General features: G+C 64.8%; 2 protein-coding genes across 6 annotated transcripts in view; one reads left to right on the top strand and one right to left on the bottom strand.

Annotated features, from left to right (window-relative positions):
* Positions 1-14,625, bottom strand: part of PACS2 (phosphofurin acidic cluster sorting protein 2) — a 62,091-nt gene extending 47,466 nt beyond the window's left edge. For all 5 annotated transcript variants that reach the window (XM_052660070.1, XM_052660073.1, XM_052660071.1 and 2 more), the window contains exon 1: positions 14,498-14,625. In XM_052660070.1, coding sequence (XP_052516030.1) covers positions 14,498-14,616 — 119 coding nt within the window. In that variant the 5' untranslated portion in view covers positions 14,617-14,625. The remainder of the gene's footprint in view (positions 1-14,497) is intronic.
* LOC128066524 (basic proline-rich protein-like) lies at positions 14,615-19,016 on the top strand. The gene is made up of 3 exons (XM_052659556.1): positions 14,615-15,428; positions 17,548-17,660; positions 18,864-19,016. The coding sequence occupies exons 1-3, from the start codon at positions 14,615-14,617 to the stop codon at positions 19,014-19,016; spliced, it is 1,080 nt and encodes a 359-aa protein (XP_052515516.1).
* Positions 19,017-19,392: the final 376 nt, after the last annotated feature.

Below are 19,392 nucleotides of genomic sequence, written 5' to 3'. Positions count from 1 at the left end.
GGGCGTGAGGGCAAAGGGGCCCTGTCAGGAAGAGCCTGCGCCCAGCACGTCCCTGCAGGCAAGCGGTGTCTTGGGGGAACGGCACAGTCAGCAAGGGACGTGGGTGCGGAGGTTGGCAGGGCGCCTCAGGCACCTCAGGGCTGGATCAGCAGCGCAAGCGGCCACCTCCAGGTAGGAAGACTCAGTGGGGACCGCGAGCCCAGCAGGCCAGGAGCGCTGCCTGCACCGGCTGAAGCCAACGGCCGCCTCCAACCATGTGCTCAGAACCTGCCTGTACCATACACCGGGGGGACCTCCCACGGGGGCGGTGAGGGGGGCCCGCGTCCCAGCCCCTTCAGCACCCAGCTTCCCCAGGGCTCAGAGCGACGACCCTGGGCTTCCCCCCCATCCAGGCACGACCCAGGCCACCCCAGCGAGGACCCACAGCCGGCTCTGGGGACCAGGCAGCACGGTCCTCGGTGACAGGCTCCCCAGAGAATGGCAGCTTGTGCAGACGAGCAGCCGCTGTGGGCCCCACCCCCACTTCAGCCCCCGCCTCAGGCGGGCTCCCAGGAGGGGAGACCCTGCCCTGCCGGCTGTGGGGCGTGGCTGTCTGGGGTGGTCAGAGGGCTCCAGGTCAGATGAGAAGGGGTCCGGGAGCCAGAGGGCAGGGCAGGGGCCCAGGCCTCTCTGACGTCTCACAGCAGCTGGTCCTCACACCCGACAGGCGCGGGTCCAGGCTGGGGGCACACCCGGCCCCTCCCAGCACACACAGCTGTGGCCCCCTGCCCAGGGGCTCCAGGCACCGCCAGAACACTGGGGCTGCAGACTCTGGTTCCCCCCAGATCCCCGTGAGGCTACATGATGCTGTCAGGAGAAAGGACTTCTGGGGATGATGAGGGCAGAGGGTGGGGCCCTGGTGAAGGGGGTCAGTGCCCTTGTAGAGGGACCTCATGGGGCTCCTTCGAGACCCCCCTATGAGGACACAACAGAGAGACACACTGAACCAACCTGTGGGCGCCATGGCCTTGGGCCTCCAGCCCCCAGAGCCTGAGAACTAGGGGCCTGGGGTCCAAGCCCAGTGTCCTGAGAACTAGGGGCCTGGGGTCCAAGCCCAGTGTCCTGAGAACTAGGGGCCTGGGGTCCAAGCCCCAGAGCCTGAGAACTAGGGGCCTGGGGGCCAAGCCATATGTTGGGGTGCTTCGCTGAGCTGACGGTGGACATGGGGCGCGAGTCTCCTGGGAGGGCTTCCCCTCTGCCCTAAGCAGGCAGGTGTGCCCAGGACTGAGCTCACTCAGGAGTCACGGCCCCGGCTTGGTGGGGGCGGGGGCGGGGGCAGGGGGTGTCACCAGGCTGTGGTCCAGCAGGACGCTGAGCCCGGAACCCACGCCCAGAGCTCCCCGACCCACACCTCCTCCCTCCTGTGCCCCGAGGCTCCTGCTGAGACGCCTCCCCCAGGGAGCCCAGTAGCCCCCACCAAGGGCTGGGCGTGGCGTCCACTGGGACCCCCACAGCCGCCAGGGGGCTCGGCAAAGGCCGGGCTTCCGCTCAGGGGCGCCCCTGGGCCCTGGGAGTCCCTGCCTGGCCCTTGTAGTCGGGGCCGGCACTGGACACCGCAGGGCTCAGCCCTGTCCAGGAAGGGGCGAGAGACGGAGGAGGAAGCAGGGTGTCCCGAGTGGCAATCACACGGGAGTTCCTCCCACAGGAGCCGGGCAGACACCGGGCCCCGAGGAGGGGGCGACAGGATGGCAGCAGGCCCCCCGCAGCCAGACTCCGGAAAGGGAGCTCCCAGCAGCCGGAGCACACGCCGCCCGCAGGGGAGCCGCTGGTGGGCGGCCTGTCACAAGCTCGGCAGAGCTGCCCCAGGGTCCCCCGTCCCAGGGCGCAGGGCCAGAGCACATCAGCTGGAGGGGGCGGGCATGTGGAGGCTGATCTCTTATGGGGGGGGGGGGCGTCTGGGACCAGGCCCAGGGGGGCAGGGTACTTACCACACTGCAAGGTCCCCCGTGCTCGGGAGGGACCAGCAGGAGAGGAGGGGCGCTGCGGGCTCCCGCCCAGCGGCCAACAGGGAGTCGGAGGCAGGCGGGGGGCGGCCCGTCCCTACCCTGACCTGAGCTGGAGAGACGCCCACACGGTGGGCCCAGGGCCCCGCAGATGCCCGCAGCACCCTGCACCGCCCGGCCCCAGGAGGCACCGTGCCTCCACCTCCGCTCAGACCCCTGCAGTGGACCCATCGTCAGCCCGCGTGCCCTCCTCAGGCCCCTCCTGGGGCTCCCACTCCCGGACTCCACACCTGAGACACGGAGCACGGCCCCAACTGGCCATGCAGGTCTGAGACACAGACGTCCAGCCCCCTGGCTTCCCGGGGACCCCTCCTCCCTGAACCGACAGCTCATAGCCCCAGCCTCGCTCCATCACTGCTGGGAAGCAGGGCCACCCGAAGAGAGCGGCTTCTCACAAGAGGTTCCCAGTACCCCCATCACGGCACCCCCCCCACTGGCCCCCCAGGGCCCCCATCACGGCACCCCCCATTGCTTCCTCCTGGCCCCTCATCACGGCACCCTGTCCCCCCATCGCTCCCCCCAGGGGCCCCATCACAACACACCCCTCATTGCTCTCCCCCAGGACCCCCATCACGGCATACCTCCCCATTGCTCCCTCCTGGTCCCCCATCACAGCCCCCCAGCCCCCCACTGTGCCCCCAGGGCCTGCATCACGGCACCCCCCATTGCCCCCCAGCAACTCATCTCCCCACCGCCCCCCCCACGGCACCCTCCCCTGCTCCGTCCCCTCCGCGCAGTCCGCCGCACCGGCCCTCCTGGAACCGCTCGGCCCCGCCATGCGGCACAACTGCCCTCTGCCCCAACGTGTCCTGGCACCCCAGGTCCCCTTTCTCAGCCACACCACTACCCTCAGTCTGGGAGGGGGACAGCCTGTCAGGGCTAAAGCCAGGGGAGAGCAGGGTCACTGAGCAGGGCCAGCCCCGGGCTCAGCTGCTTCTCACCATAGACCCAGGGTGAGCCCGAGGCCCCCGCGCGCCTGGCACCAAGCCACCACTGTTATCTGCTCGTGGGTCCCACCTCACGGCCCGTCCCCCACAGAGGGGCCCCGGGAGCCCGCGCGGCTTCACGACAAGCTCCCCTTTCCCACTGCAGGGGCCCTGCCCTGCTCCATGAGCCTGCGTCTCCCCCTGAGATGGGCACCGGGTGCGCCTGCTCCTTGGGAATGAACCCAGAGAACGCAGCGCGGACCCGCAGGCTCGTCCTCACCGAGGCACGCCAGGCTTCGCTGCTCACCTGGGCTGCAGCTGTAGGGAGGCGCTGCAGGGGTGTCCCCCGGCCCACCTGGACCTCACGCAGCCACGGAGAAGCCCTCAGGGCGAGCGTGGGCTCTGCCTCCACTTGTCTGCCCGCAGCGGTCCCCAGGAGGTGCCCAGGCCCCAGAGCCCCAGGGGTCTGCATCACAGAAGCCCAGCCAGGGGGTCCGCACACCCTTGACACCCCTGGACGCCCAGCGTTCCTCCTGGACCACCAGCCAACCCGGTTCCAGGACATCCAGACACCGCAGGCAAACCTCCAACGTCGATGGAGTTGCCACGCCTGCCACAGGGACGTGGGGGGGAGAGGGTCGCGTCAGAGCCGGGGGGTGTAGCCCGCAGCCGTGCCAGGCCCCCCACAAACCACAGCACCTCCCAGAGGCCTGGCCAGCACCCCGCCACTCTGCAGCACGCACAGGCCTGGAGCCAGGCCGCCTGACGGGGGTGGGGGTGAGGTCAGCCTGCACACCCCCGGCCGAGCCCTGGAGGAGCCCGCTGCACCGAGCCTCACTGACCCGCCAGGGCTGCGTCGCACCCCCAGAAGAAGACTCTGTGTTCGCTCTCCTCCAAAAGGGAACTGGAAAGTGCTCTCCTCAAAGGTCTGACCGACACGTCTCCTCTTTATTCCCATCGCAAATAACCTAACAGGAAACCCCACTGGGCCCCCAAGGAGCCGTCTCCTCCACGTGAGGACAGCGGTTCTGTGCTCCCATCGGGCCGAGAGGACCCGCAGGATGGGGCGCCCCAGCCCCCGGCAACCGTCCCAAGCAGCGGCTGGTGTGGCCTCTGCAGATGGAGTGCTGGCCACTGGCTGAGCCAAGCCCGAGGCCCTGGGGAGGGCGGCCAGCTTTCTCTCTGGGGAGCTGGTGCCCAGGAGGAGGCTGTGAGAGGGACCAAGGTCGGGAAAGCCGGGCTCACCGTGGGTTCCCTACGGACTTGCTCCTCTGCCGACAGAGGCGGCGGGGGGGTCCTCCCTCTGTGCCAGCTTCTCCCCTGGAATGACCTACACCATCACCCCAAAGCCGGCACGGCACTGCGGCTGCGGTGACCCCAGCATGGCCCCAAGGGTGCAGCAGCCCCCCCAACTCAGTCACTCACTAACAGACCCCTGAAGCCTTCCATGACACCCCCACCCCGGCCAGGCCTCGGCCGGCAGTAACGGGCCCAGACGCCCTCCGCCGTCTCAGGCATCAGCGCCAGACCCTCGGCCTTTCCCGAGCCCCCAGAGCCCAGAAGCCTCCCGGGGGCTCATTCGGAGTGGAGCCCCACCACCAGCTGCCACGTGCGCCCCGCTCCACCCTCACTCCTCTGGGGGGGCCGGCCGGTGCACGCCCCAGCGCCGCGTGGACGGCCATGGCATTTGTGAACGTGCTCCACACACAGCTCACCTCCCACCAGAGCCGGGCCGGTGGGAGGGCACACGGTTCACGGTGGTGGCTGTGGTCCACTCACCTGCCAAAGCGTGGCAGCCCTTGGCCCACGGCGCAACCAGACGGAGCAGAACGTCTGGAGCCCAAGCTGAGGCCCCAGAATGCAAACTGGGACAGAAAAGCCCATCCTATCCCCTTGCATGCAAAGGCAGAAAGGCGCAGACTGGCCGCCGCCCAACAGAAAATACGGCACCATCGCCTCAAGGGTGGCTGCAGGGCTGGGCAGCGAGGCTCTGGGAAGGGAGGGGGCCCGAGGTCCCAGCTGCTGTGGGTCCACGGCTCCTCACTAAGGGCCTCCCCGTGGGGGCGTCACCACTGTCCAGATGGGGACGCGTGCCCCACAGACAAAGCAGGCAGGGACAAAGGAGCCCAGTGCCAACAGGAGGCAGTACGCGGCCTGTTCAGGTGGCTCAGGGCAGAGGCAGCCGGAACCCAGGCCACCGAAGCTCACAGCCACGTCTGGGCAAAGGGCAGTGCCTCTGAGGGGCACCCCGCCTACAGCGCTCTGCCTTCAGGGGCAGCGACACCCGAGCCCACACAGCTCTGCTCAGGCCTCGTGTGCACACAGGGCTGCCCCTGCTGGGCGGGAGTCACCCCACGGAAGCTGGAAACAGAGCCGGCATGGGAGACCGCTCGGCTGAGAGACCGGCACGTCTGCCCGAGCAGAAGAGGCCAGGCCAGGGCGCCCCACTCTGTGCCGGCCACTGGGGGCCCTCGCTGCTGGAGACCTGAGCCCCTCCTGCAGACCTCACGAGTCCCAGCCCCTCCGCTGCTTCCCCACGCCCCGCCAGTGGGACAAAGGTGCAGGCCGCCAGGAGGACCCCTCCTGAGAACAGTTGGGGGCAGCGCCACAGCAAGGGAGGCACCGTGGCCTGGCTGGGGAGAGGACGGAAGGCCGGTGGGGCAGCGGGGACTGGCCAGCCGCCGCGGGCCCAACAGGAAGGAGGGCAGGCGCGCCCAGTGCACAGCGTCTCCGTCACCGTGCAGCTCTAGGCGCCGCCAGGACCCAAGCTGGCCTGACCGTGCAGGAGACCCTGGACCTTGGCCTGACCTCCAAGGGGGAGAAAGACCAGCCCAGCAGAGCGGCTGCTGCGTGCCCGCCGCGCTGAGGGGCTCCCGGAGGACATGCACCTCTCACCCCGGGGGCACGGCAGCGGGCGGGGGCCACGTGGGGCACACAGAGCTTCACTAGAAACCCTGTTTCACAGGCACGGAGGTCCTCGCAACGCGTCCTGGGCCTCCACAAAGGCCCCCGGCCGAGGCCGCTTCGGGGCAGAACGGGACTCAGCTTCCAGAGACACCCGCGCTATTCTGGGGCCGCTCTCGGCCACTGTCGGGCACCAGGCACAGGTGCTGGGAGGAGCCAGCGGCTCACGCACTCACCGCCCTCCGTATCCTGGAGCCCAAAATACCCAGCGCCGGCAGGAACAGCTGTGAGCCAATTCCCACCGAAGCCGGAAGCCCAGGGGCCGGACTGCAACGTCCAACGGGCCCAGGCCGTGCCCGCAGGGGCCACGCCGGGCCGGTGGGGTCTGGGTGGGCAGCGGTGCCAGGACACGGCCTCAGAGGGTCCCGTCCTGCTGCCCACCTGCCCGAGCACCCCTACCTCGGTGGCCACGGGTCACTCTGGCCACAGCAAGTGACGCTCAGGCTCCCAAGGGATCCCCAAGACCCGATCTAGAGCCTCCGCGCGCAGAGACCCCCACTCTCCAGACCGCTCTCTGAGGCAGACCCCGGCCCCGCCCGCCTGCACAAGGCCCCCCTCACCCACCGCGCTGGGGGTAGGGGAGCCAGGGTTGATGCCTGGATCCTGGGAAGACAGGAAGGGCAGTGTGCCCGTGAGCAGGGCCCAAGCAGCTGACTGCCCATCGCAAAGCGTCACGGGAGACACCACCTGCCCCAAGCAGCTGCCTCCTTCCACACTCACCCTCGAAGGCAGCACTTCTCAGCACTGAGCCCACCTTGCCACCTGCTGGGGGAGCAGCCCACCGCCCAGGTGTGCGCGGGGCCTGGCACTGCCATCGTGGGGGCAGGAAAGGCGGTGACTGTGGCAAGGGGTCGGGCCTCCCCTGAGACCCATCCGCAGGCCTCGACGGCTGAGGCCAGATGCCCTGGTCTCCCCTCAGCGCGGCTCGCACCTCTTGAGAGCCCAAAAGCCCAGCCCACTCTCAACCCCGACCTGCCCTCCCCACCCCACCCACATCCAAACCCCCTCAGCCTCCAGCTAAATCCACGCCCACCAAACAGATCCACGGCCTCCCAGGAACTCCAAACTCGGCCTCATGCTCAGCCACAGGCACCTGCCCAGCACCGCTCCATCACGGCTCTGCCCACAAAGGGGACAGCCCATCCCACCCGCGCGCAGGCCCTCCTGCAGGCTGGGGTGCCGAGCAGCGCGGACACGTTTCCACAGGGAGGAGGGCTGAGGACTGGCTGCTGAAACAGGGAGGCGCACAGCCTGCCTGGCGGCCAGTCTGTGATGCCAGAGGAAAGGGCAACCGCACGCCCACCGGGTCCAGAGGCAAAGCGAGAGCTGGGGAGAGGAGAGCGCCTGAGGACTTCCCGGGACTCGTGAGAACCACCCACCCAGAGCCCAGTGACCCCCAGCTCAGGAGAACCACCCGCCCCAGAGATCAGTGAGCCCAACTCAGGAGAACCACCTGCCCCAGAGCCCAGGGACCCCAACTCAAGAAAACCACCCTCCCAGAGCCCAGTGACCCCAACTCAGGAAAACCACCACCCAGAGCCCAGAGCCCAGGGACCCCAACTCAGGAAAACCACCCACCCAGAGCCCAGAGCCCAATGACCCCAACTCAGGAAAACCACCTACCCCAGAGCCCAGAGCCCAGTGACCCCAACTCAGGAGAACCACCACCCAGAGCCCAGAGCCCAGGGACCCCAACTCAGGAGAACCACCCACCCCAGAGACCAGAGCCCAGTGACCCCAACTCAGGAGAACCACCTGCCCCAGAGCCCAGAGCCCAATGACCCCAACTCAGGCAAACCACCGCCCAGAGCCCAGGGACCCCAACTCAGGAGAACCACCTGCCCTAGAGCCCAGAGCCCAGTGACCCCAACTCAGGAGAACCACCTGCCCCAGAGCCCAGGGACCCCAACTCAGGAAAACCACCCGCCCAGAGCCCAGTGACCCCAACTCAGGAGAACCACCCACCCAGAGCCCAGAGCTCAGTGACCCCAACTCAGGAGAACCACCCACCCAGAGCCCAGAGCCCAGTGACCCCAACTCAGGAGAACCACCTGCCCCAGAGCCCAGAGCCCAATGACCCCAACTCAGGAAAACCACCACCCAGAGCCCAGAGCCCAGTGACCCCAACTCAGGAGAACCACCCACTCAGAGCCCAGAGCCCAGTGACCCCAACTCAGGAGAACCACCGCCCAGAGCCCAGTGACCCCAACTCAGGAGAACCACCGCCCAGAGCCCAGAGTCCAGGGACCCCAACTCAGGAGAACCACCGCCCAGAACCCAGGGACCCCAACTCAGGAAAACCACCTGCCCCAGAGCCCAGAGACCCCAACTCAGGAAAACCACCCACCCAGAGCCCAGAGACCCCAACTCAGGAAAACCACCGCCCAGAGCCCAGAGCCCAGAGCCCAGAGCCCACTGACCCCAACTCAGGAGAACCACCGCCCAGAGCCCAGAGCCCACTGACCCCAGCTCAGGCACACGAGAGAACCGCCCCCCCCACCCCCCCGACACCAAAGAGGTGGCCGCAGAGCCACCGGGGAGGAGGACAGACCTTCGAGCCAGGCGCGCGCGACTGACGCTGGCCTCACGAGAGCCCAGCTGAGAGCCAAGCTGGGGAGACGCCACCAGGGACCCCAGAGCCGGCAGGACACCCCTGGGACAGCGGAGAACGCCTCAGACACACTGAAAGAACGATGAGCTGTCTGCAGGCCCTCACTAAAGAGAATCCTAAAGATGTGTTTTCAGACAGAAGGAGGAGGGAAAATGGGGATTCCCTGGTAGCTCAGCTGGTAAAGAACTGGCCTGTAGTGCAGGAGACCCCGGTTCTATTCCTGGGCTGGGAAGATCCCCTGGAGAAAGGAGAGGCTGCCCACGCCAGTGTTCTGGCCTGGAGAACCCCTTGAACAGCATAGCCCATGACGCTGCACGGAGTCAGACACGACTGAGCGACTTTCACTTCACACTTCCGAGATGCAAAAGGGATTTAAAAAGCGGTGAGTTTTGAGATTAATCAAGTATTACCAACAGAAACGGAGAAGGCGATGGCACCCCACTCCAGTGCTCTTGCCTGGAAAACCCCATGGACGGAAAAGCCTGGTAGGCTACAGTCCATGGGGTTGCTAAGAGTCGGACATGACTGAGCAACCTCACTTTCACTTTTCACTTTCATGCACTGGAGAAGGAAATGGCAACCCACTCCAGTGTTCTTGCCTGGAGAAGCCCAGGAACGGCGGAGCCTGGTAGGCTGTCGTCTATGGGGTCGCACAGAGTCGGACACGACTGAAGCGACCTAGCAGCAACAATAGAAAGTAATAACAATAATCTCACATGGGCTCAAAAAGACGTCAAAATGCTCTAAACAAAAGCACGCAAACGTGAACGTGACAGGTCAGAACACTGTGGTCTAAGGTCCCTCTGTCGTTCAGGAAGACAATTTACAGTTAACTCTGAAACACAACAGCAAGCACGCAATGTACACAGTAACCACGAAAGGGACAGAAATAGAGACAAGTTTCACACTAATAAGAAATGGAAGATGCACAGTAAGGTACAACGAAAAAGAGAAACTTAGGGGAAAAAAAGGATACTAAGGACAAAAATGCAGTGGTAGACATGAACCCAACCGTCAGCAACTTAGACAAATAACAACGGACTGAACGTCCTGATTAAAGAATAAAGACTGTCAGATCAAACGAAAATGAAATCTAGATGGTGCCAAATAAAAAGCACACAGCCAGTGTGCGAGGACTCAGGAAAGCTTAAAGAGACAAGGCGGGAGAGACACACAGGCGGGCAACGTGCGAGGACACAGGAAAGCTTAGAGACACAAGGCGGGAGACACGCAGGCGGGCATCTCCCACAGCCAGCTGAGCGCGGCGCCACCGCCGAGTCTCCCAGGAGGAGAAGCTCCGCTGGGTGCTGAGTCAGCCGTGAGCACTCGGGGCCTGTGACTCCACAGGGCTGCGATCTGAAGACAGAGCTCCAGGGGGAACGGACAGCCCCCTCCAGGCTCGGAGACCCTTCCCTGCTTCCCAAGTAGACAAGAAAGGTAACAAGCCTTGAAGACACTATAAGCCGAGCATGACCCACAGGGACAGGCATCAAACGTGGCACCACCAAGTGCCAAACACACGGCCCTCTTCAGGACAAGCAGAACACACACGAACGCTGGCTTCAAACGGAGCCCCAGAGCAAGTCCTGAAACGCCCTACAGACCTGGGGTCACACTGACCACCCTCTGTGACCACAGCACAACCAAGTCAGAAACAATCAAAAGAGAAGAAACAAATTCAGCGATGGAAAGATAAGAGAAGAAAGTCTGGATATACAGAAACTTTGAAATATCCCACCGTGTTAAAGAAGGAAAAACGGAAAAATTTTTAAAAGATTTTAAACTCAACAACTCTACGCATAAAAGCTTGCGAAATGCAGTCAAAACATTACTTATTTTGCAGCTTTAAAATTTTACAAAAGGGACTTCCCTGGTTATCCGGTTAAGAACCCACCTACCAGTGCAGGGGACACCGGCTTGATCTCTGGTCTGGGAAGACGCCACATGCTGCGGGGCAACTAAGCCCGCACTCGGCGCCAGGAGAGACCACTGCAGGGAGGCGCCCGCCCACCGTGGTGCAGAGGAGCCCCGCACACCCCAACCAGGGAAGCCCGCGCAGCGACTAGGGCCCAGTGCGACCACCAGGGCCCAGTGCGACCACCAGGGCCCAGTGCGGCCAAAGGCAAATGAATAGGCGAGCGATCAGAAACCAAGCACGGAAGGCAAGGAGGAGAGGGGAGGAGCTGGGAGTGCACCTTAAAGAGATCGGAACACGCGCACGTGACAGAGATGAAGAGCGTGGACGGAAAGGAAGGTGTGAATGTCCATTAAAAAACACGCCTGATGGACCCCTGGTGAGATGCACCCGCGCGTGGACGCCCACCCGCACGGCCAACGGAAGGGACCGGAAGGGGAGAGCTCCACAGGCCCTGCAGGCATTCTTTTAGAAAAAGAACATTTGGAACAACTTTTTGCCAATCAAGTTGAAAATCGGGAAAAAATGGACAAATTCACAGAAAGATGTGTTTCTAAAGCTAACTGAAAGGCAGGGATGGGGGTTCTGCAGACATTAAAGCAGCCAAGTCAGGAGCCACCCCCGGCCCAAAGCAACCTGGAGTCAGGCCCCCTGACCGGCACCCTCACCATCGCCCGGACGTTCAGAGAACAAACAGCTCCTGCTTCACACAGACACATGGTGGGGCAGCTCATTCTGCAGGTGTCTTCGCATCAAAATCGGATAAGGGCAGCGGATGAGCAGATTACAGACCCCAGGCAGAGATGCGACGTCCTGGGCAAAGTCTGATCCCATCTACCTGCCTGCGGGAAGGGGACCAGGGCACCACCATGCTAGCACGCTGCTATGTTTCCAAGAGGGAGAGGCAGGTTTAATGCTGGAAGACCCACATCGGCAGGGAAAGGAGCAGGACGACGTCCGGCTCTGAGAGTTTGATCACACCCAGCGCCCGCACGCTACATGCGCCTGGCGCGCCCCCGCGGAGAAACCCCAGCACAGCCTCCAACGTGGCTGAAGGTGAAAAGGCGGGGGAACACAGGACCTGCACAGAATGCCGGGTGGGCGACGCCTGGGGCGCGGGGCCCACAGCGCGGCCACGGCCCGGGCAACCGGCACTCGCCCAGCCGCAGGCTGCAGCGGGCCCAGCACGCAGACGCCAAAGCTCGCGCTCCAGCTGCAGCCCCTTCCGGAAGGTGAGCCAGGCAAGGGCGCCGACAGGAGGGGCCACAGGAACGCGAGCGCTCAGTAAGCCTGCAGAGAGATCTGACCCTGTGAGACCTCGACAGGACAGAACATTAGGGGGCAAGTGCAAGGGTTCAAAATGCCCCAGACCGGTGGGTGGGGGTGCAGCAGGAGGCTGCTCAGGGGATCCCCGCGGAAGCAGGGGCAGTGGGACACCAAGGCTGAGGGTCACTGCAGGGGGTGCAGTCTGTGCCCCCAAGGAAATGCAGGAAACCGAGCCTGCCTCTGTTGCAGCCCCGCGGGCCTGGCAGCAGCTCCCAGGGAGAGCAGAGAGCTCTCCCAACAGCCCCGGGGAGGACAGACCACAGGACAAGACCAAGGCCAACACCAGGAGCACCTTGGGTGGCACCATGGCCTTGCAGAGAAGAGGGTGCTTTCAACACAGCGCTGAAAAGGACTTACTGGCCCTTAAAAACCCACTGAGGCTCAAGCTGGGGAATAAAGCAGGAGGAAAAAACTGGCAAGAGAGATGAACGAGAATTTCGCTGACGGGGAAGTACCAGGGGCCTGCATCAGTAATCAGAGAAATTCAAATTAGAACCACAGTACCATTTCACACCCACCAGACTGGCAGTGATTAAAAGTCAGGCAGTGCTGGCAAGAATGCAGAGCAATGGGGACGCCAGTGGGGGTGAGCTGGCACAGCCGCTCCGGGAAGCCTCCTGGTAGTAACACCGAGCAAACGCTCCCCCCAAACGCCACTGCCAGTGCGAGAAGGCCCAGGAGTGGGTTCATCACCAGTCCAACCGGGGGCTGGCCACAGCGCCGAGACAGAGCGGAGATGCACCGCTGCCTCATGGGGCCCAGTGAGCACCCACAGCCGGCAGCTCCAGCGGTTAGAGCAGGCGCGCGCCGAGCACACGCACAGAGCGGTGCCTCTGCACCCAGTCTCCAAGCAGGCAGGGTGGGCAGCCTGCCTGGAGGCCTGCTCCAGGGGGGCAGGGCGGCCGGCAGAACCCACGGGGAGGGCCGCGCTGGGACGGGCAGGGGTGCTCTGCGCCCACCCACCCTACGGCCCGCTGGGCCCCATACCCACAGAACAACCTGCCTGCCCTGCCCCCCGTGCCCCACACCGCCCCCCAGGCAGAGCTGTGGAACTCCGACCCCTGGCGCTGCCTAGCCCCCACCCCCTATCCCGCCCCTCCCCGCACACACACAGCAGGGTGGGCGTCCTAGACCAGCTCCATGCCCCAGACCCCCCGCCTCCCCTTCCTCACTCTGGTTAAAACCTCAGTGGTCTTCTCAGAGCCCCAGGAGGCTGCACTCCTAGTTCTGGGGGGAGGGAGGGTGTATGTACGCGCCAGGAGGGGGGCATCTGTGCCCCCAGGGAGAGCAAGAGGTCTGGCGGGGGGGGGGGGGTGCCGACAATGACAGCAGAGAGAAGGAACACTGGAGGGGGGGTTCCAGCATGACCCAACACTGGGCCCAATGCCAAAACGGGAGAGAGGAGGGTGGAGACCAGGCCTGGGCAGGTGAGACCTCCCAAAGAGAAGGCACGCAGGCAGACGTCCTGCGAACACCCCACCCTCCCAGAGGCCCACAGAGGCCGGGAAGCACCCAGCCTTCCACTGGGCACAGCCACACCCTGAGCTGCGGCCCCGCACTTGGGAGGGCACCCCGGCACCCCTGCGTGCCCAGCACCTGCCCTGCACACCTGTTGAAGGCGCCGCAGCAGAGCGCGCCCCCTCCACACACACGGCCACGTCCTCTGGTCCCGCCAGAGGTCTCCCCAGAGAGAGCTCTTCCTGGCTGCCTGCCCGCAGCCATCGTGGCCTGGTGTCCACTGCAGAACTAGGCCCTGGCATGACTCTTGTCTCTCTCCCCCTCAGCCTGGGAGCTTCCTCAAGAAGGACCACTGATTGGGAAAAAAACCCACAAAGCTTCCAGCTGTCAGGAGAAGCAGGGGCTGGCCACAGAGCTGCCCCATGGGTGAGCCTCCTCCAGCTATACTGCTGGGGACAGGGCGCTTCCCCACCAAGTGAAGAGGGCAGCGTCTCTGGCGATGGCCTGATGCAAGGACCAGTGTTTATGTCCAGGAAAGTCCCCAAATTACAAAGCACAGTGCAAACAGAAAGGGCGGACACTCCCGCCAGCAGGACAGAGGAGTAGGCCCAGACCCTCAGAAGGACGAAAGTCGAAGCAGTACAGCTACGGTCCGAGATGTGCGTGTCCTCTGCACACTGCGTGCCCCGAGAGCGACTCCCAGGCCACTCAGGCGTGACAGTGTGGCCGGACGCAAAAGGAAATGTATGGTACCCGGTGGAGAGAGGAGACGCCACACCCTAAGTCAACTCCACCGACACCGCACCGGTAGGCAGGTGCAAGGATGCCGGTCGTGCGCGAGCCAGGTGAGAGCCCGCGAGAGCCCGGGGGACCACGCGGGGCCTCAGAGAGCCGGCGCCGCTTCCTCGGCTGCACTGGACCAAAACCTCAGGGACCGTCCACGCGTCTGGGCTCGCGCGCAGAGAAGGCGCGCGCCCGACGTGGGGCGCCAAGGCCACGGCCCGGGGTGGGGATCCCGGAGCGGACGGCCCCCAGGGCAGGCCCCCGGTGGGGGTCCCGGGGTGGTCGGTCCCAAGCGGGGACCCCAGGGTGGACGGGCCCGGTGCACGGCCCGCGGGGCGGGCCCGGTGTGCAGGTCCCGGGAGGCCGGGCGAGGGTGCAGGCCCGGGCGGGGGCCCGGGCGCGAGGTCCCCGGGGGCCGGTCCCAGAGGCCGGCAGGTGCGCGCGGGAACAAAGCGGCGGGCGGGCGGCGTACCTGGGCACGCAGCTGGGGCTGGAGCCGTCCACCTCCCAGGTGGCGAACAGGTTCATGGGCACCGGCGTGTTGAGCGCGGCGGGCGCGCCGGCCAGGCCCAGGCGGCCCCGCTCGGCCATGGCGCCGGCCCCCGCCGCTCCCTCGGCGGCCTGGGCTGCGGCCGGGCCGCGGACGCGCGGCGGGCGGGCGGGCTGGCCAGGCGCGCGGAGGGCGGCGGCGCGGTCACATGGCTGCCGGGCGGCGGGGCCGGCCGGGCGGGCGTCGGACAGGCCCGCGGGCGGCGACCAGGCTGCGGCCGCCCCGCCCCGCCCCGCGCGCGCGCGCGCGCCCGCCGCCGGCGGCGCCGCCGCCGCCCATTGGCTGGGCGCGCGCGCTCTCGCCGACTCGTGCCCAATCACGGCCCGCGGAGGGCTCACCGGAAGTGAGGTTCGCGCGCCCCCTCCCGCCGGCGACCCAGGAGGCGCCCCCCACCCGCCGCGGCCCGCGGGAGCGCGCCCCCGCGCCTGCGCACTGGCCCCGCCCAGAGCGCCGCGCCCCGCCCCTCGGGGGCGGCAGGGAGGGGCTGGAGGGACCCCAGGGTCCTCCCGCGACCCTGAGCCCCGCAGCCCCCGCCCCGGCCTCCGCGAGTCCCCGGCCTCCGCGAGTCCCCGGCCCCCAGAGCTATGCATCCCCGAGTCTGCTCGCTCCCACGCGCTCCCCGCGTCCCCTGACCCCCCCTTTCCTGGCCGTGCCCCGTGTCCTCGGCCCCGACTGCCTGGACCACCCGCCAGGCCCCCGCGGCCCTGGAGTCCTCCGGAGGCTCGCCCACCCCGCGAACCCGCCTTGTGCCTCCGGGGTCCCCTCGCGCCCTCCCCCGTCCTGACTCCCCCGGCGGATCGCCTGGGCGGGCCGTGGAGCCGGAACACCGGGGTTGCGGGGGGCCAGCCGCATCGCCCTCCCCAACCCCGAGCTGCTGGGGCGCCAGGGGCTCGGTGTGCTCCTCCACAAATCCCCTCTGGAGTGTCCTCTGTCCGCCTCAGCCTCCTTATTATCCAGCAGTGCCCTTTCTGCGGTTTTGACAGATGGCACTGGAGAACAAATGACTGGGAGCAGAGGCGGCCCTTGGTGTGGGGCTCCCAGTGAACTCGGGGACCCAGACAAGGAGGCAGTGACCAGAGCTGCCCACTGGGCCAACGGGGTAGCAGAGGTCAGGAAAGGTCCTCGAAAAGAGCATCTCGTTTTGGGGGCCCAAGGAGGGGTCCCCTCCCCCCTCCTCTTGGCCGTGGTTCTGGTCAGTCACCAGATCCTGCTGCTGAGATTTAGGAAAAGCTGTTCTGGCATCTCTTCTGCTTCTTTGTAGCCACAGTATGCACAGCTGCTTTCCTCCCTGCTCCTGTCTGTGTCTCGTTGTCTACTGAAACAAGCCCAGCCCCAGCAAACCGACTCCCCTTGGGGTTTACCCTCCAGCGCCCCTGTCGGCTCTTTCTCCTGCAGCGGGCCCCACGCTGGCTCCCCCACTTTGTAAGAGCTCGCCTCCAGCTCTGACTCCCTCTCTGGAGCTGCAAACAGCTGTGGCTGCTTAAAGCCGGGGTGGCACTTCAGAGAGAACAAGAGAACCTGTGTTCCCCACATGTTCCTGCGCCTTTGGTGGGGTGCAGCTGAGAGCCACGCGGGGCTGGCTGTCCCTGGCCAGCTGACTGGGTGTTGCCTTACATCGCAGCTCCTGCCAGGCAGAGTGCCTGCGGGTCTCATACCTCCAAGGCGGGGGAGGGGACGTCCAGAGACCACATAGCAGCCCCCTGTGAGGACAGGGGCCCGCTGACCTCAGTGTTAGCCTGCGGTGGTGCCAGGCAGCGAGCGGTGCAGTGGCCTGAGATGAAGAGGCCACCTGACACTTTGTGTGCTCTGACATCTCACCCAGGAGAGGACTATACCTGGGGGTCAAGTGAGGAAATTTGGGGTGACTAAACCACAGATGAGGGGGCTCAATACCAGCTGTGCCCTGCGTCACTGTGAGCCCTTCGTGGGCCAAGCAGCTCTGTCTCGTCCCATTTTACAGATGGGGACCCTGAGGCACAGGCAGTTATGCCACCCCTGGTGGGAGGAGCCAGGGGTGGGTTCACACAGTCTAGTCCAGAGCTGCCCTCCTGGGACCTCAGTGCTCTGGACAAGCTGGTCCTCCAGCTGGGAAGGAGGGGAAACGCTTAACTCCTGCGAGGTGGGGAGGGAGAGACTAGAGGGGCGCTGTGTGCTCAGCTCAGGGGTTCAGGGTGCCCTCCTGGGACCTCAGTGCTCTGGACAACCCGGTCCTCCAGCTGGGAAGGAGGGGAAACGCTTAACTCCTGCGAGGTGGGGAGGGAGAGACTAGAGGGGCGCTGTGTGCTCTCTACCTGTGGCTCTGTTTACACTTTCTGCTTGTGAATACTGGGACCGTATCGACACCAAAATGGTGGTGGTGGTGCAGAGAAGTGGACATCTCGCTTTGGGGTCAGAGTCACTTCCACGTCAGAACCTGTCCCATGCATCGCCATTCCCTGTATCTGAAAATGACTGGACTTTGGGGTGAGTGCCCCAAAGGCTGGGAGGACGCCCCTCGGGGTGGTGCAGCCTGACACACTCCCGGCCCCTGACGCACACACTAATGTTGGGAGCACCGCTCTCCTTTTGGATGGCTGTTTCTGTAAAACAGGAACTTGGCTAAAGAGGAACCTCTCTGGACGACTGGGGTGGCATTGCTCGGGAGGCAGCTGGAGGACGGGGTTGTCCAGAGCACTGAGGTCCCAGGAGGGCACCCTGAACCCCTGTGCTGAGACCCTGACAGTGCGCCACCTGCCTGCCGAGGTTCTCAGACGCCTTAAGGCCTCGGCTTTCCAAAGGGCCGGCTAGGACGCCCGCAGGCTGGAAGCCCCGATGCGGAAAGACGGGATCACGTAGCAGCCGGCAGCCGCCTCCGTGCGATCCCACCCGCTGAGTTAAAATGAATCGCCCCAGGCGTGGGAGGCCTCGCGGCCCCTGCCTGCAAGAAGCTCCACTCCGTGGGCGGACCCCGCGGCATTGCTCTCCCGCGGGAGTCCCGCGGCACGTCTTCTTGCGCCGGGAGCGCCGCAAACCCGGGAGCGCGGACCCGGAGGAGGCGGGCTTGCTCCTCGGCCTAGTGCTCTTTGGAGCGGCTCCAGCCGGTCAGGTGAGCAGCCAGCGCCTCCTGCAGGACTCAGGCACCTGCTCAGCTGGACGGCAGCTTGGCGGGCATCTCCTCTCCCCTGGGCGGTGCTGGGAAGCCGCTCACGGAGGGGAATAAGACCCTGGCCTGCCCAAGCTCCGGGCAGAACCCCCTTGACGTGACCTGTGTCCCATCCAGGCCTGTGGGTGGAAGTCGTGGTGGGGCAGAGGCACCATCACTGTGATCGGACGGGAACTGCACAGCGGGCTGGGCAGAGGACAGGACGGCCAAGGAGACGCACCCTCACGCCGCAGGGCCGCGGCGCTGGGGACCCTGGAGGGGAGGCCTGTCTGAGTTGCTCCAGGCAGGTGGGATGGCCCCTACCTGGCCCAAGAGCCACAGGGGCGGTGGACTCAGCTCGAGGGTAGCCCTGGCCCTCCAGCCATTGGTATTCAACATAGGGGTAGAGATTCAGACACAAGATGTCCACCCTGGCTGAGCTTCGTGAGCCAGGGTGGCGCCCAGCATCTATCCCGAGTTGTTTTTCAGTCGCTCAGTCGTGTCTGACTCTTTGCCACCCCACGAACTGCAGCCTGCCAGGCTTCCCTGTCCTTCACCATCTCCCAGAGTTTGCTCATAACTCATGTTCATTGAGTCTGTGATGCTATCTAACCATTCAGACAGATGGTTATAGATGAAATGGAGGAGACCTGGGTGCGATCCCTGGGTTGGGAAGATCCCCTGGAGAAGGGAATGGCAATCCACTCCAGTATTCTTGCCTGGAAAATCCAGTGGACAAAGGGCCCTGGTGGGCTACATCCATGGGGTCACAAAGAGTTGGACACAGCTGGGCAACTAAGCGTGCATAAGCACTCTGTGGTTTGGAAGTAGTGGAGCCTGCTTACATAGGGATCCATTTGGGGCGGGGTTTAGGCCAACATCACGTACGTGGGAAAGCATGTACGTGGCAACCCATTAAAGTGGTCAGATTAGCCCTAAAGACGTTCGTAAGAGCTCATGTTTTAGAGGGAGGGAGGAAGAAGCTATGCCATCATTATTAATAGGATTCGGTTATGTCCTGAGAAAACGTGAGAGAGGAGCTGGGAAAAGCGCTATGACTCGGCAGAGCTGAGACCGTTACAGGCTGTAGGATGTGGAGGTGTTTGTTGTTCACCCCCAGAAACAGCAGACGATAAAACCCCATGAATCTCTCCTTTACTCTTCCAGAGGGACAGAGCTCTCAGTCTGTGGCTGGACAAGGGGCCCCCAGAGGAGAGACCCCATCTCCCTGCCTTCCAGCAGAAGCTAGGAGCCTGCAGCTCGGTTGTGGGCCTCCAGGCCGTGGACTGGTACCTCCTGTCGGATCAGCGGCAACATTAGATCAGAAACAAAGAGCACGGTGAGCGCACGCTGTGTCATCCTGAAACCCTCCCTGCTCATCCTGGTCTATGGAAAAACTGCTTCCCGCAAATCGGTCCCTGGTGCCTGGAAGGTCGGGGCCTGCTGCTCTAAAGGCGTATCTACGTGTGTGGGCCATGATGCCAGGGGGGAGTCTTCTTTGGGAGGGGCTCATCAAGTGCTCCCTGCAAATGGACAGGCCCCAGATGGTCACTGCAAGGACCTATGGGTAATTTTGTGTCCACCCGACTGGCCACGGGTGCCCAGGTTAAGCAGTTTCTGGGTGTATGTGAGGGGGTTTCTGGTGAGCTCCGCACTGGAACGGGTGGTCTCAGTAACACAGGTGCCCCCCCAGTGC

Source organism: Budorcas taxicolor, chromosome 21 (assembly GCF_023091745.1).
Source record: "Budorcas taxicolor isolate Tak-1 chromosome 21, Takin1.1, whole genome shotgun sequence".
Taxonomy (NCBI): Eukaryota; Metazoa; Chordata; class Mammalia; order Artiodactyla; family Bovidae; genus Budorcas; species Budorcas taxicolor.
Note: the sequence above shows the minus strand (reverse complement) of the source record. Positions and strands in the feature narration are given on the sequence as shown.

Bases quoted from the DNA above. Each gene is read 5' to 3' on its own strand.
- LOC128066524 (XM_052659556.1), top strand. From the start codon at position 14,615: ATGGCGCCGGCCCCCGCCGCTCCCTCGGCGGCCTGGGCTGCGGCCGGG. The intron at 15,429-17,547 runs GCCCTCCCCAAC...CTCCCGCGGGAG, and splicing joins TGCGGGGGGCCAGCCGCATC to TCCCGCGGCACGTCTTCTTG. The intron at 17,661-18,863 runs GTGAGCAGCCAG...TTACTCTTCCAG, and splicing joins GAGCGGCTCCAGCCGGTCAG to AGGGACAGAGCTCTCAGTCT.